This window comes from Nuphar pumila, chromosome 17 (genome assembly GCF_984573655.1).
Source record: "Nuphar pumila chromosome 17, dmNupPumi1.hap1.1, whole genome shotgun sequence".
NCBI classification, from domain to species: domain Eukaryota; kingdom Viridiplantae; phylum Streptophyta; class Magnoliopsida; order Nymphaeales; family Nymphaeaceae; genus Nuphar; species Nuphar pumila.
In genome coordinates, this window is record NC_143265.1 from 77,884,618 (window position 1) to 77,900,029 (window position 15,412).

The following is a 15,412-nucleotide window of genomic DNA, read 5'->3' on the forward strand; positions in this document are numbered from 1 at the left end:
CTCTTTAGAGGCTTGTTGGCTTGGTTTGTTGATTTTTCATTTTGGTTTCCTTCTGTTTTTTTGTTTTAATTTTTAGTTTCATGTGGGTAACTTGTTTTTCATGTTGTATGGTCGTTTGTTTGTCTCTTTTTGGTTGCTTTGCGGATTCTAGTTTACTCTTACAGAGTTCAGATCTGGGTTATTTTGATTTTCATAACTTCTCATATTTTTTCCAAATATCATGTTGTTGCTAATTGAATGTGACCATCACCTGAGAGAAAAGGCAGAATTACTTCAGTAGTGATGCCCTTTTTCTTTTCTGCTTGGTGTTTCACGATAGTCTCTTCTTCCTTAAATTCCTATGTAAGCAAATTATAATTGCTGTGGAAGCATAAATGCCTGTGGAAGCAAATTGTAATTGTTGTGCTTTCTGGAGAGTGCATAGTAAGCCATGGTACTATTTTATGCATGAAACAGATTTAGCTAGCCTTGTCTTTTGTAGGGTCAAGAATTAACTTGCTGGTAGAGATAAGCAAATTATTTCTATGTGAGTGCAGACATATTAAAATTTGTTTATTCAGCATAACTAATATAATTAAATATAATGAAACAACAACTGGATGAATGAGATGCAACTGCTTTTGCATGGGGTAGGTAGTTTACGTGCCTTCCCTTACAGGGGCTATCTTCATCTTCTTGTAACAGGCACCTCTTTTTTCTTAATAATGTGTTAACACCATCACTCAACTCTATGATCTCCGCATGAGGCCCTAAATTTTTTTTCATTGTACATAAAAATAGGAGCCTCCAAATGAGTTGAAGAGAAAAGAAGATAAACTATAGAACTTGCAGTGGTGTAGAAAGAATGGTAATAAAAATTGCACACACAAACATACATTTGACATATGAAAACATACACCTAATATATGACTAACACAGCCGATTAACTAACTGCATTCAAATGATACAAAGTTGCCAGTTACATGGATATTTGCACATAGGTGAAAAGTAATGATAAATTTTTGCAACAAGAACAGAGATGGCACCATCAAAATAGCATCATTCTAGCTACACGAAAATCCATCTGATACTGCTATAGAAAGGAAACAATTATTCACCAAAAGAAGTAAATCTGCCACAAGAAGACTTTCTTGGACAATAAGCCATTGACAATATCATCTAACAAACTGGATCAACAAGACTATGCCAAATCTGTAACTTATACCATTGACAGCATCATCTACAAAACTTGATCAACAAGAAGATGCCAAATCTATAAATTTACCTTGTTGTTCCAACCAAAACCGGACGACCTTTTTCAAACATGACTTTGACTTGTTGGCAAACAAACTCCCATTTCCCTTGGGCAGTCTAAGAAATGATGGCAGAAAAATGTTATAGCATAAAAAGCTCTTAGGTCAAGCATGGCAGAAAATGCAAAATAAACCCACAAGAATGCACATGAAACTACAGAACCATACTGCAAAAGCTTGGATTGGTAAGTCTTTGCAGATGTTTGGCAAATTAGTGGGAACTTCAATAATTGGCATTTGAAACATTTTAAAAAATTCCCTCTCCTGCAAGCATAAGTAACATAAAATGACCACATGCAGAGTTTAAACAAGAGCCATCAAAACAATTACAGAAATAAGCATAGGAATTGGCCTACTTCTGTCTTAGCAATTCCAGTCATTCGTGATAACTTAAGATAAAGCTTAAACAACAATTGGTATGTAATTTGTGCCACAACAACAGAATCTGCCTACGATATATTGATGACAACTTAGATAACCATGAGCGAACTATTTACCATAGTGAAGTTGCCGAACAGCTAGTTGATAACCACATTACCTGAATTTCAAGGCCTTCCTTAGCCTCTACAGCCTGATGAATTCCTTCAGACCATCTTCTTTTCTCTTCAACTCATTTGGATGCTCTAAATGAAGTCTCCAAATGAGGCCACCTCCAAAATAGGAGGCCCTAGGCAGTGGCCTCAAATATAAAAGAGGCCAGCCGGCCCTGGTGGTTTTAAATAATTGATGATAGAACCACTTCTTCTCAACGAGCAGAAGCAAACTTAATTTATCAGATAATGACATTGTTTGAATTTGTATTCATCTCATGAAAGAAATTATGCAGATTATTGATCACTTATATCAAGAATTGCAAACCAAATCTCAGGACATTTTAAATGCCATGCATCTTGTTTCATCCACTAAAGCAGGTATTCAACAATTTAGATATTATAAATGGGATGCATTACTTACCACGGTGAAGTTATTTTGCAAGGAACGCAACATAGATGTCTCGGATATGAATGCTCATTATATTGACCGACGAAGTCGAGCTCGCCATCAACAAGCCGATTTTACAATCAAGCATAATTATCGAGTGGATATTTTTTATGCCGAAATAGATTCTCAATTGCAAAAATTAAATCTACGGTTCAGTGAACATACAGTGAAGTTGTTATTTCTCAGCTCGACTCTTGATCCGCGAGCTGCACACTACTCTTTTAGAATCGATGATAATTGTCAGTTGGTAAAAGAGTTTTATTCGTAAGATTTTATAGATTTTGAAAAAGAACAACTGGAATCAGAACTTCACCATTATCAGAGTAATGTAGTTCAAGATTCAGAATTTTAGAGATTTTCAAATATTTCTGATTTGTCTCAATGGTTGGTTAGCGCCAACAAATCAATAATCTATCAACTTGTTTTTCGGGTGGTTGGACTTGTGCTTACTCTTCTTGTTTCTACTGCAAACATTTTCAGCTATGAATATTATTAAAACTAGGCTTTGAAACAAAATTGAAATTGAGTTTTTGACATATGCTTTGGTGTAATACATTGAAAGAGAATTTGCATCTAAATTTAGTATATACTCAATTATAAAAGATTTTCAGGATATTAAAGAATGTGGGGTTCCATTTTGTTAGCTGATTGAGTTGAAATGTGAAATATTAAGAAACAATTAGTTTTTCCTTTTCTTTTGTTTATATTTTGTTAACATAGAACAAATATTGATTGTACTTTTTATATATTAATTTAACCTTCAATTTTGTATATTTCTTATTCATGATTTGACTCTCCTATCTTGATACTGTACATTTCTTGTTTATGTTTCACACGCCAGAGGTTCAGATTTGGCACATGCAGTGCCATCAACTAGCATGGCTGCTCGTCGGGAGGATGAATTCGTTGAAGCAATCGAGATTGATGATAAACCTAAAGTGGCAAATGGCACAAACTTTTGACAACTGGATTGGGTGCATCCTCAGATACTTCTGCAGAGAAACCTATCCCACGCTCATTTCTAGTTCCTCCATTACCAGCCATCCCTCAGAATGCCTATGACCAGGTCTGGATCTCATTAAACTTAATGGTTCTTGGGAATTTAAGTTCATGCTTTTGCTGGCTTTTTTTATTTATCTTGTGAAGAATCATGAACTTAGAGGTCAGAGAACAACAATTTCTAGTTATCATCATATTTTAAGTTTTTTTAAATCCTTAGATCCAATGGAAGATATTGGTACTTGTCATTAGTCTCCACTATTATTTTTCGAACTTCCGGTCACCTATTAAATTGTTATGAAGAATCATGGAACATTGTTATGTAAGGTGTACAGCTACAAACTTGTGCATCTGTAGATGAACCTATTTACAGAGCCATGAGCACAGAAGTTTGGGAGCTTTGGTGAATTTGAACTGATTCTTAATTCTTCAATGATTGTTTTTCTCTTGTTCAGTAAATGCTGATTGTAACTTGCCTTTGATCCTGTGTCCACTTTTATTTTTTAATTTATCAATTTGCAGATAATGGTTTCTTCTCTTTCTTGTGCAGTGTAAGGGTGATGATGAAGATGTGGACGTGGATGTGGATGGAGTCCATAATGACTTGGGTGAAATTAACCTAAATAATGAAGTCGAAATTGAAAACTAGCTGTCACTAGGGAGTGGATAGAAGGAAAGAAAACCATCCGATATGTGGAGCGTTGTTCTCTGGCTTATTGAAATTGCAGCTGCAGATCTGATGCAATTGTGATGCCTTGCTTTATATCCTTTGCTGGTTCTTTATTTTTCCCCCTTCCTAGAGTTCATGGAAATGTGTTTTCACTTTAGTTATTGCGCTTGTCGAGTTTGTCCTAACATTTGCTCTAAAGTTAGCGTGGTAATGTCTTTATGGCAACCTGTTTATTGACAGAATTTAGTTATTTCATGCAGCTCATATTTTGGTGCTAGCACTTAGGGAATGGGTGTAACATAAACTGCTCTACTTCTTTGATAATGACCAACAAATGCACACTTCTGGAGTTGTTGCCAGGGGAAGCGATTTGAGATTGGATCAGGTGATATGCCAAAACATAAATTTTTTGCATTCTGAAATCACCACCCTCTGTGGCCTTCATCTTTGTGTAATGATGACATCAGCATTTTGTGGCGGGGTGATGAAGGCGACGGATGGCGGTTATTTCAAAGCACAAAAAAATTGTGTTTTGGCATATCACCTGATCCGGCATTGAGAGAATTGAAGGCCTGTCATTGTGCATTTGGACAAGCAAGGCTCCGTGTGGCTATTCTAACTGCGTGCTGTGTTGCACACTTTGGATGTTCTGACGACCATCCCAGGCCAAAAAGTTGGTGGGGATGCCAAGATAGAAAGTAGCATGGACTAGTGTTACTCTAATTCCACCCTCTCGGTCCCAAAAGGAATTTCAAAACCTACTCGTTCACGTACTGTCAATCATGAAAGGGGTTTGATCAAATTCAAATTCTTGTATTGCAGTAACCATGAAAACTTTTTTCTCCCCAACCTCTTGGTCATAGTCATGGTAACCCACTTTCCGTGGTCAACCATAATTTGATGTGCTTCTCCTGGTCCTGTGGTTCCTTCTTGCAACTCCTTGGGCTGAGAGAGAGAGAGAGAGTTTTCTTTTGGTGGGCCATTCTTATTCATCAATCTAGAAAAAAATGAACCCTTGTAAAAACAAGTCATTCTCAAAATTCAATCCAAAAGATAAAAATATTCTTACTGTCCAAACTTGGACATTGCTTGTAGATCATGACTAATAATAACTGAAGTAGTGGGATGGATAAGGTTACCCAAGACTTTGCCAAGTCAAGTCAGTGTCGCTTATGATACCAATATTGATTTGAAGCTAGATGACGCTTCATACTCTACTTTGTAAACATTGGCTTAGTCCTTATCTCCATATGACTCATGCCTAAGTCTTAGACCTATCCCTAGCTGGTTCCGTTTAGCAAAATTTTGGCTAGAACAGGAAAATCTTAATCACGCTTATTGAATCAGCACAATTAATAATCTCTCACTGATATTGAGTCATGAGTCACTCGATGCTAGCTCGACGTCTTTGGTCAGGTTAATATATAGTTAACCAAGAACTGCAAAAAAAAGGTGACACACAACACATAGTTCAACAAGACTCGAAAGGACATTTTTTTTGAAAGGCAAGCTGGGGTTAGGCAGACCCCTACCAGTCATTATTCAATGTACCACTGGGTTTTGAACCTGCAACGTCCCACCACAAGGAGACGTGCACTGACAGCTCCTACGAACAACGCGGAGCCCCCATTGTTAACTCAAAAAGACTTTGATAAGCCTTAAGCAACTCATTCTAATTCATTTTCCTTATACCGATTCATCGGCATACTTATGACCATGTTCCTGAACAATATTGTGTTATAGAGTTCATTAACACGTTCAGGATTCTTAGGAATCAAAATTTTGTGTTTTCTCAGCCGTTGATTTTTGAATTACCAAAAAATCATGCAAACAAGTCAGATTCCGGTGATTCAAATGTTGATATTCACTAGAGGGATAATATAGATCACATCTATGAATCCTGATTTGATCGAAACAACTTGCATCAATGAAATCCCAAAGAGGGGTATGAAGATAGGGTTGACTTAGGGGATGAGTGGAACCGAACTATGAAACCCAACATACACTCAAGTCCAGGCTTCTGACTCCCAACACAGAAAGCCAAAAAAAAGGATCAAAACCGAGTCTGCCATTTACAATTGATATCTACAATGAACTCCAATTATCATTTTATTTCACCAACATGAAAACAAAACCGAATCAGTGACTCAGAAAGAATCAGCAACCAGAATGGCTTGTCTGCACCTGGCCTTTACCTGCTCCAGCCTCTCAGCCAACGTCTCCTCCTTCTTGGCAGCCTTCACCATCTCAAGCTCCATCTCCATCAACTTCAACACTCTAAAGAGCTCAACCACCAACCTGTCTTCTACCTCACCCTTCTCTCTTAGGACTTCAGCCTCTTCCCTCACCCTCTCTGCCACTATCCCCCCAGCCTTTGCCAGCAGCTCAGTGGTACCGTACTGCCTGCCCATCAAGCCTTCCAACTTGTCCAAGAAGTCCATGATCACATAACCTTTCTTCTTCTCTAAAGGGAGCTTCTTGGTCCTCTTCCATCCTATCTCAAAGTTTGGTGGCTCAGTTTTGGCCAAGTCTGATGGTTTCTTGTCCTTTGCTAGCTGAGGTTTGGGTCTGTTTTGGATTGAGGTGCTCTCTTCTTGTGGATCAGCTGTTTGTTGCAGTTGGGGTTGGGGTTGCTGAGGTTGGGAAGTGCATTTTATGGCTGTTTTCTTTGATGGGTGCGAGAGTTTTGGTGAGTTTGGAGGAAGGTTGGGAGAAAGAGAGGGTTTTAGGTTGGGGAAGATGTGAAGTAGGGTGGTGGACGCCATTGGAGAGAGGAGGGGAGTGAAGATAAGGTTTGTAACAAATAGGCCTATGGTTTTCTGGTTTCTTTTTTCTTTTCTTTTTTTTAATTTGTTATTTTCCCTTTTAACTAAATATGAAAAAATATGATTTAGAAAATATTATTTGCTCTACCTTTTGTTTCATAGGGCTTGCCTTTACACGTGGCTGTGCTACATGACTAAAGTCCACTTCTGAAGTTGGTTCGGTATCTCATACACCAACTAGATCAAGACAGTTTGGAAGAAATGTTTTTTTTTCAAAAAGGCAAGCTGGGTTAGGCAAACTACTACCTGTTATACAATTATACCATTGGGTTTTGAACCTGCAACGTCCCAACACAATGTGACGTGCACTAGCTGCTCTTAACAGACAACCAGAGCCAATTAAGCTAGCCAAACTGTCTTTGCTTGGCTTTTTTTTTTGGGCTCGCGATGGGCTGACAGGTGTCACATTGATATTGGACGTGAGAAACTTCACGAGCAACGTTATCAGTATCGGCTGATACGTATCGTATCTGCAGAAAATCAATACGATACTAACCTGATTAATTAGCCTACTTTTTAATAAACATAAAAATGCTTAAAATTAATTATTTAATATTATTTTAGTGGTTGTAACATGTGTCACGTTCTAATTCACACAAAATACTTTTTAATAATTTTTTATCCGATTCTGAACGATTCACTTGAGAATTGGTATGACCGATTCACCTGAATGGTTGGCCAAACGATTCAGGGCCAATAGCGATACTGACAACATTGTCCATGAGTACTTCCTCTGCCTACTAAGGATAGTTTTTCCATTTAACTTAGGTCCTGCAGCAAAGAACGCACACCTCAGGTATCGAACTCTAGATCTCTTTTAACTTGAAAGACTTAAGCCGACCCACATATAACTAGGTGTGCAGAGCCCTTGATTGGGAGAGAGTTGCCAAATGTTGTGCAATGTGATTGCACAAAAAAAAATATACAGCAAAATCTCTTTGAACGACTCCTGTGCACCTTACAGTGTTGGCTCACAAAAGATGACTTGTTCTTGAGCTGAATCGGACAGGAGTCACTTAGAATCGGAGCCATTTTTGAGCTTCTCGTAAAGTATTTTGCTTAAATATAAATTTTTGTGTTCTAAACTTTTCTCTAGACAGAATGTGTTTTTCTTTGGTATTTTGAAAAGGATGGGATTTCATTTTTTTAATTTCAATGTTTTGTTAAAAACTGAACATTTTAAATGAAGCTTTGCTAGTTATAGAACAGACTTTAGGGGTGTCAACGGGTCGGGTTTGGTTTGGACTCAGGTATCGTGTCCAGACCCGGGTTCAATTGGGTCCACTATAAGAAAAACCATACCCAGATCCGATAAGAACTACATGAACCAAACCCGGACAATACCCGGTAAAACCATATTTTTTTATCATTTTTACATTGAAAAATTATGGGTCTTAATCGGAACTCAGGTCGGGTCCAAGTCTGGTATAAATTTTCATAAACTATACCCAGGTCGGACCTTTGAGTCCAGATCCAGGTATTAGTCAGGTCATTTTATTTATCACCATACCCGTACCCTATTGGGATTGGTTCAGGTTCGGGTTATCATTTTTTCCAGATATCCAACCTGATCAGGATTGATCCTAAAATTATAGTGAAAGTAAGCTTCCTATAATTTTAGGAGCTTACTTTCACTATAATTTTAGGATCAATCCTGATCAGGTTGGATATCTGGAAAAAATGATAACCCGAACCCGGCCTGCTATTACTTGGGTGGGGTTCAGGTCGACCGGAATAATATCCGGTAGGCATTTTTATGTTCGGGTAGGGTTGTGTACCTGATACAAACCCAACCCATTGGCAGCCCTACATCTACCTGAACAATATCTGGGTTGGCGTATCTCATTCCCATATGCTGACCTTTGAGGTTTGATTTGGGTACGGGTTAACTTGATACTATCTCAATCATAGACAATCCTAAGGTCATTGAGGGAGGATGAGGTGCAATGTGGTTACACACTTTTAGTGTGCTGCTGCACCTGATCACCCACCATCATTGGGAGGTGATCAGGTGCAGCAGCACACTAAAAGTGTGCAATTACATCACGCCTGATCCTTCCTTGCCAACTTCTTATTTATTATGTGTAAATTATAATAAATAAATGCAGTGTTATAAAAAAATATTTTCATATATGCATTTTATAGTCTTTGCAGAATGATACATAAACATATATTAGCAACAAAAATATAAAACACTGAAAATTTATCAAAATATATTAAACTATTACAAACGTGTCAAGTGGTCTGTGTCAGAGTTCCGTGTCGTGTCCCCTAATGACGGGACTCAGATATTTTGTGAGTTGGTTTTATTTTCATTATTAAAAGTTGTCAAAATGAAGGTGAAGAAAGAACATGCCAACTTGTTCTTAATTATTTTAAATAAAATAAAAAAGGTCAAGTTGGCATGCAGCACCTTACGTGCGGTGATTTTACGTTTAGCTGTCACAAGTTACACCTACTTTTAAAAAAGCCTCACTTTTTCAAAAGTTATTCTCTTGTGATTTTGTTACTTTTACCTTTTTAAATTACTTATTTAACGTTAAGTGTGGCATCTCTTTTTGTTGATGCGAAGGATGGATAGGGGTATAATGTGGAAAAATAATGGTTACATCTTAAAGTACCATTTCTTTTTAACTAAAACTCATATACGCAAGTTTTATTTGATTAATTTGATCAATACATTTACTTGCAAATGCATTTTTGATCAAGTGGTTTTAACATAAAAACAAGACTCCCAATCATGAACATTTTAAAACATTGTAAGCCCTTTGAATTTTGAAGCCCTTAAAAAACAGTTTTTACAGTGAGATTGGACAATATAAAACATGTTTTTGACTAAACAAATCATATCCATAGGCAAGGGCGGAGCCACGTTAACGGAATAGTGGGCAGCCACCCTGACCCACGTATAGCAAGGGCAGTGCCCGACCCAAAGGAGGCCTACGATACCCTTTGCTAAATTTGTTCTCCAATCCCTCCCCCCCTCCCTTGATTTTGCCCTAGCTGAATCTCTCTCTCTCTTTTGGTCACCCACCCTATTTCGCCCTCCCTATAAGGCTCCACGCCTGGGCCCTTACCCTATTTCGCCCTCCCTGCAAGGCTCTCTGCTCTTGACCCTACCCACTTGTGGTCTCTCTCTCTCTGCTCTTGACCCTACCCAATTTCCTCAAATCCATCAGATTTCATCTGCCGAGTAAATGTGTGTTGTGCGAGGCGGCCGAAGAATCTGCGTTTCACCTTTTTGGGGAGTGCTCTGTCTTTCAAAACATTTTCAAGGTGACTTGGAATAAGTTGGGGGTCAGTGTGCGCCAAGAATCGTTCGCCAGCGATTTGCTGTGGGGTCCTAAGCAAGTTCGTCATTGCAACTATTGGCGGATTATTTGGCGAACCTGGCTTCTCTCGTCATGGTGGGTTGTATGGATGACTCACAACAACGCTATTTTTCGGCATATTCCGGCAGTGTTCAACAAAATGGTGAACCTTATTTTGGCGGACGTGTATGCCATTCTACGCATCAACATCCCTGATCTACAACACAATCTGTCCACAAGGACTACTCATGATTCAAGGTGATGCTCGCCGACAAACTGAAGTTGTTTTGTGTTTCTTTGTTATCTTTTTTTTTCATTTTTCATTTCTCTTTCTTCTTTTTTCCTTCGTTTTGGGGCTCCTTGGCATGTCTTGGGCCTGGTGGGTTATCTGGTAGCTAGGTTCAATGTTGGTTGAACTTGTTTCGTAATGTTGATGGTTATAGTTCCTCTCTCTCTCTCTCTCTCTCTCTTTGGAAATGACATTTCTTTCTCGTCAATACGAGTGCTTATTTTGTCAGAACTTTCAAGTAAGATTATGATATTCTTAGAGAAGTCATCATTGTTTTTTTTTGTATTTTTGTAGACTATGAATTCTTGTTTTTTTATGAAGATATGTTTTTTTTTTTTTATTTATGTGGATTCGGCTATGTTATAGTGTAATCATTGGTTGATATGTATTAGTATTCTTGAGTAAGAAAAAATTAAATTATTCAAGAACTTAGATCCTTTTGTTTGGATAATCAATCAATTTAGGACTTTATTGATGCATGTAATTAAGATTTTTTGACTTTTTATTGATTTAGACATCTAGTTTTGACAGATAAAACATGTAAAATAATTTAATTTTCTAAAAAAGACTGAAAAATAAAAAATCATTTATAGAGAAATGTAGATTAAGGATGAATTCTAATTGTTTTTTCCACAAGTTATAGGGAAACCTTAGAGTTAGCCCGTTATGTATTTAGGCCCAAAAGCCTGGGTTAATACTTAAGACAATGGTTGTGTGCTAATATAACTACTTTAGATTGAATGCTTCAAAAGGAAAAAAAAAAAGCAAAGAAAGATGTACCATTAACAACCCTTTTTGAAGTTTAGCATGACCATTAATACAATGGTCATACTTTCTGTTTTGGTTTGACATGATATATATATTTATATATTTGTCACTTTATCTAGTTTTTATGAAATGATTATCTAGAAATCTAGTGATTTACTGGTTGAATTTTGTTATTTTGTGTGGTTTTGGAGTTGGTGTGGATTGATGATGCACTAAGGCAGAAATGTTAACATTTCTCTGCGAAAGTGTTTTTTTTAACAATTTTCTTTTTTATCAGGTTATAGAAAAAAAAGTCATCATTTCTTTTTTGAATGATTCTATATGTTTGAATAGCATAAATGCATAATTGATGATATAAGAATTAGGGTTTCGATTTTTTATTTATTTAAATACCATGAATTTGAATTATGCTTTTAGGGTGTCATGTATTTTTTTTAATACTTTGGTTAGAACTTAGATTAATAAAAATTTAGTTTTTTTTTAATTAGCATAGATGAGAACTTTTATTTTTTATTTTGAATTAGCATATATTTGTTTCAATTGGGGTGTTTTTATGTTTCAATTAGCATAGATGAGAATTTTAGGTTTGGTGTTTTCATTTATTGACCTTATGGTAAAGATAAATTAGTGAAAGACATAAATTTTATTTAATATGTTTTATGTTTCTCTTTGTTTTGAGTGGCTTGTATTTTTTAAATTATTTATAAAACATTTATGATGTTTTTTATAGATTTTTTTAAAAATTAACTAATTAATTAGCTATTTATTTGTAAAATTTGTGTTCTTTTATCACGTCTTGTTGAATGTATTTTAAGATCTAGGGTTGAGCTTAATCACACTACATTATTCATGAAAAGTACTATCTTTCAAGCAATTTTTAAGTATACATTCATGTTATTATGATACTTTGGTTTAGTTTCAACAAAGGTTCTTAATTATCAATATGACAATTTGTAGTTCTTCAAAGAATTTTGTGTTTGCTAGTATAGTTTATTGTCATGAATTTTTTTATATTTTATTTTACTATGCATTTGTGCCCACCCTAGCTTAAATCCCTGGCTACGCTCCTATCCTTAACCATCTCCCCTACCAAGAAATGCCTCTCATTGTGCTACAACAATGCATCCCTCACACTCCTGTCATTTCTTCCTCCTGCTCCATCCTGCTGCAGCCTTGTCGCCATCCCTTCTTCAACTCTAAATGACCCAACAATATGCGAAGCATCATTACTCTTGGTGCAATATTTAATTATAGCAAATGAGAGTCTTTGCCTTCACTCTTCCATTTGACTATTGGGGATTAAAATCGTTCACTTGTGGGCTTGACCGTATGGCTACAAGAAAGAGCAATGGCTACATGAGCAGGTACTCACATGGCTTGTGTGAGAACATGATTTAGATTTTGGAGTGCGTGCCCCGTGGCTATGCCAGTTAGATCGAGGAAGGTTCAAGTGAAACATGATTTCATACTTTCAAGGCGCGCTTGATTGCTTGTTCAAGATTGGAGAGAACAGTAGAATAGAACAGACTGAATACATGTTTTGTATGTTAACAATAGGAAATCATATTTTTTATTTAAAAATAAATAAAATACAAAAAAATAAATCATAAATAAAACAAAAATCCTAAGCTGCAAGAAAAATAAACCATAAAATCAAAGAAATTATAAAATTAAATATAAAAACTCCTTATTCAAACACTAATCAAAGAAAAAAAAACCAATCAAATACAAGACTAAACTCACATTCTTCACATATGTAGATTATTCTGCAGTTCACAAACTTATCTTCTAATAGTGGCCTTGTAAAGAAACTAATAGACATCAATTATCATGACCTATACCACTTTGACCACCATTTCTTTGCCAACCCAAGAAGACCAATATTTTGAAACTTATTCCTTAAAATCATCTTGTATTACATAGACTGAAAATTGACCATGTATTGAAACGAGTATCTATTTTATTAATCTCCTTCTATTGTACATATGCTTCCGAAGTCTTAGGAAAATTCTAATAGAGCACTGGAGTATTGAATGACATAATAGATTGCTAAGTAGTATTGTTGCTACTATGTCATGACGATATAGGTATCCACATTCCACAACAGAATTCTTTCCTGATAATTGAATGGTTTCATTCATTAAGTTAAAGTTGATGGAAATTAGAATTCAGTGGTATGCAGCTTCCACACAAACCTTTATCCCTTTAGTCATGCTTTTTCACCAAATGAACAAGGTGAATATTTGTGACAATTATTTTTGCAATGTTGTATTTTTTTGTCATTTTTCTTTTTGCAAGAATTAGGGTTTCAGACAGAGATGATCAAAAAGTTAATTTTCTTGAAAAATCAATAATTATTTCTTAGATAATTCCTTTTATTTTGAATATAAAATGCAGGCCTCAGAGAATTTGACATTTTGAGTTGTCCTCTTTTTTGTTTCATGTAGCCAATCAATGCTTAGGTTCATTGTATGTATTGCTAAATTGATAATTTCATTTGGATTTTTGTATGTATTTATGCATCATATTATATTACATTTCAACTATTTTACAGAGAAATAGAAAATATCATCACAAGAAGAAATATATGCTGCAAAAGAAAAGCAACCAATGGGGTAAGAAAGACATTGTGACTTCAAGGCATAATTCTTCAGATGTACCTATTATTTCAACTCAAATACGAGCCAACAACCAGTTCTTCAAAAGATGTTAAAAATGAAAGAGTTCAAACAGATCAAGACAACTATTTGGATATTGAAGATGATGCACAAATAGAAGCCACTGCGAAAAGAAAGAAAATGAGGCCCATGCCTTTTTTTCCCGAATGTGAGATATTAGATCTTTGGATCTAAGATTCAAAACAAACTTCATATTTATGAATCAAACTCTCTCTCTCTCTCTCTCTCTCATCAAAGATTAATTTTATATCCAGTCTGAAATCATAGCTCTCAAATCCTAGGATTAGAGATCACCTTGGATCCAAGGTAATCAAATGCATACCTAGCATTTGGGGTGGGACAAATAGTGTAGGGTTTAACTTAAACCTACTGCCAGTAGAGCCAAACAACGACATGCGCCAGGTTGGGATCCAAGTCTGATCCATTGTCAAAAGAGGGGTATTTTGTAATTACCATTAGTTTTTTTAATGATGAGAAACCAGTGAGAACCAGGTCACTTAATGGGCCCGCTCCCATGTGAGGTAAAGCCTGGGTGGGGTCACCACATCAAAGCCCTTACAAAGTCCACCGTACTTACAGGCACCTCCATTCTAGGTAGGAATGTAAGTGGGCAAGGTAAACAAGACATTCATTGCAGATGATAAAGCAGAAATTACTGCCTTGAGAATTGTGCATGATGAAAATAAATGCAAAAGAGTTATTTATACTTTTATGCCAAAAACAATAAGATGAAATCTGTATTACATATAAATTTTCATAAGTAATGGCATGTAAAGATATTCTGAGTTCTAAAGTTCATTCCTGATCATACTCCATGCACAAATTTTCAATTAAATAGCAAGTTTTTTAACCTATGATATTTTTTTTTAAAAAAATAATGTCACTTATCACTACTTTTGCATCATAAAATATAATTTATATATTGTTACAAAACTATAACAAAAATTATATTGTTTACATTATTTTCAGAAAACCAACTGCATGTACTGTGAGCTTTAATAGTATATGGTACAGGCATTTCAAATACATGGGATGAATTTCAGGGTTTGTTATAGGCAAGTTTCTTTATTGTTTGGTAGTCATATCTATGATTAATACTCAGTGCACAAGGCCATACCAAGTACCAATGCAACTGTGAATTGGCCAACCATTTGGCTACTCCAATGTTATCAGAACTGAATTGAATCAGCCTGAATCGGCTCCAAATCGATTCACTTCAGGGTCGAATAGGCCCCCCACTAAAAAATAGGCTGATTCAACCCCGATTCAAGCTCAATCGGGGTTGAATATGTGTCCCTTCTTCCTTTTTTTTAATGTTTTTATTTTTATGTTTTGAATTTTAAAAATATTTAACTGACTGATTCAGTCCCATTTGACTCAAGCCTGAATCGGACGATTCACTGTTTTTTTTTAAATTGATTCAGTTCAGAAACCAATTCTGACAACATTGGGCTACTCGGTTTTGTAGTTTAGCAGTCGTATGGCATTCTCTGAAATTAGACTTTTTCAAGGCTAACAATGGGAACCATATGCAAAGACACTTTTTAAATTTGATCAGAAATATTTGAAAATAATTTTTTGTTTCATTCATTATAAATT

At 35.9% G+C, this 15,412-nt stretch overlaps 1 protein-coding gene across 1 annotated transcript; it reads right to left on the reverse strand.

Moving 5' to 3' along the window:
• Positions 1 to 5,992: 5,992 nt before the first annotated feature.
• CRR41 (potassium/sodium hyperpolarization-activated cyclic nucleotide-gated channel protein) lies at positions 5,993 to 6,710 on the reverse strand. Its single transcript, XM_089993343.1, has one exon. The coding sequence runs from the start codon at positions 6,705 to 6,707 to the stop codon at positions 6,090 to 6,092; it is 618 nt and encodes a 205-aa protein (XP_089849469.1). The 5' UTR covers positions 6,708 to 6,710; the 3' UTR covers positions 5,993 to 6,089.
• Positions 6,711 to 15,412: the final 8,702 nt, after the last annotated feature.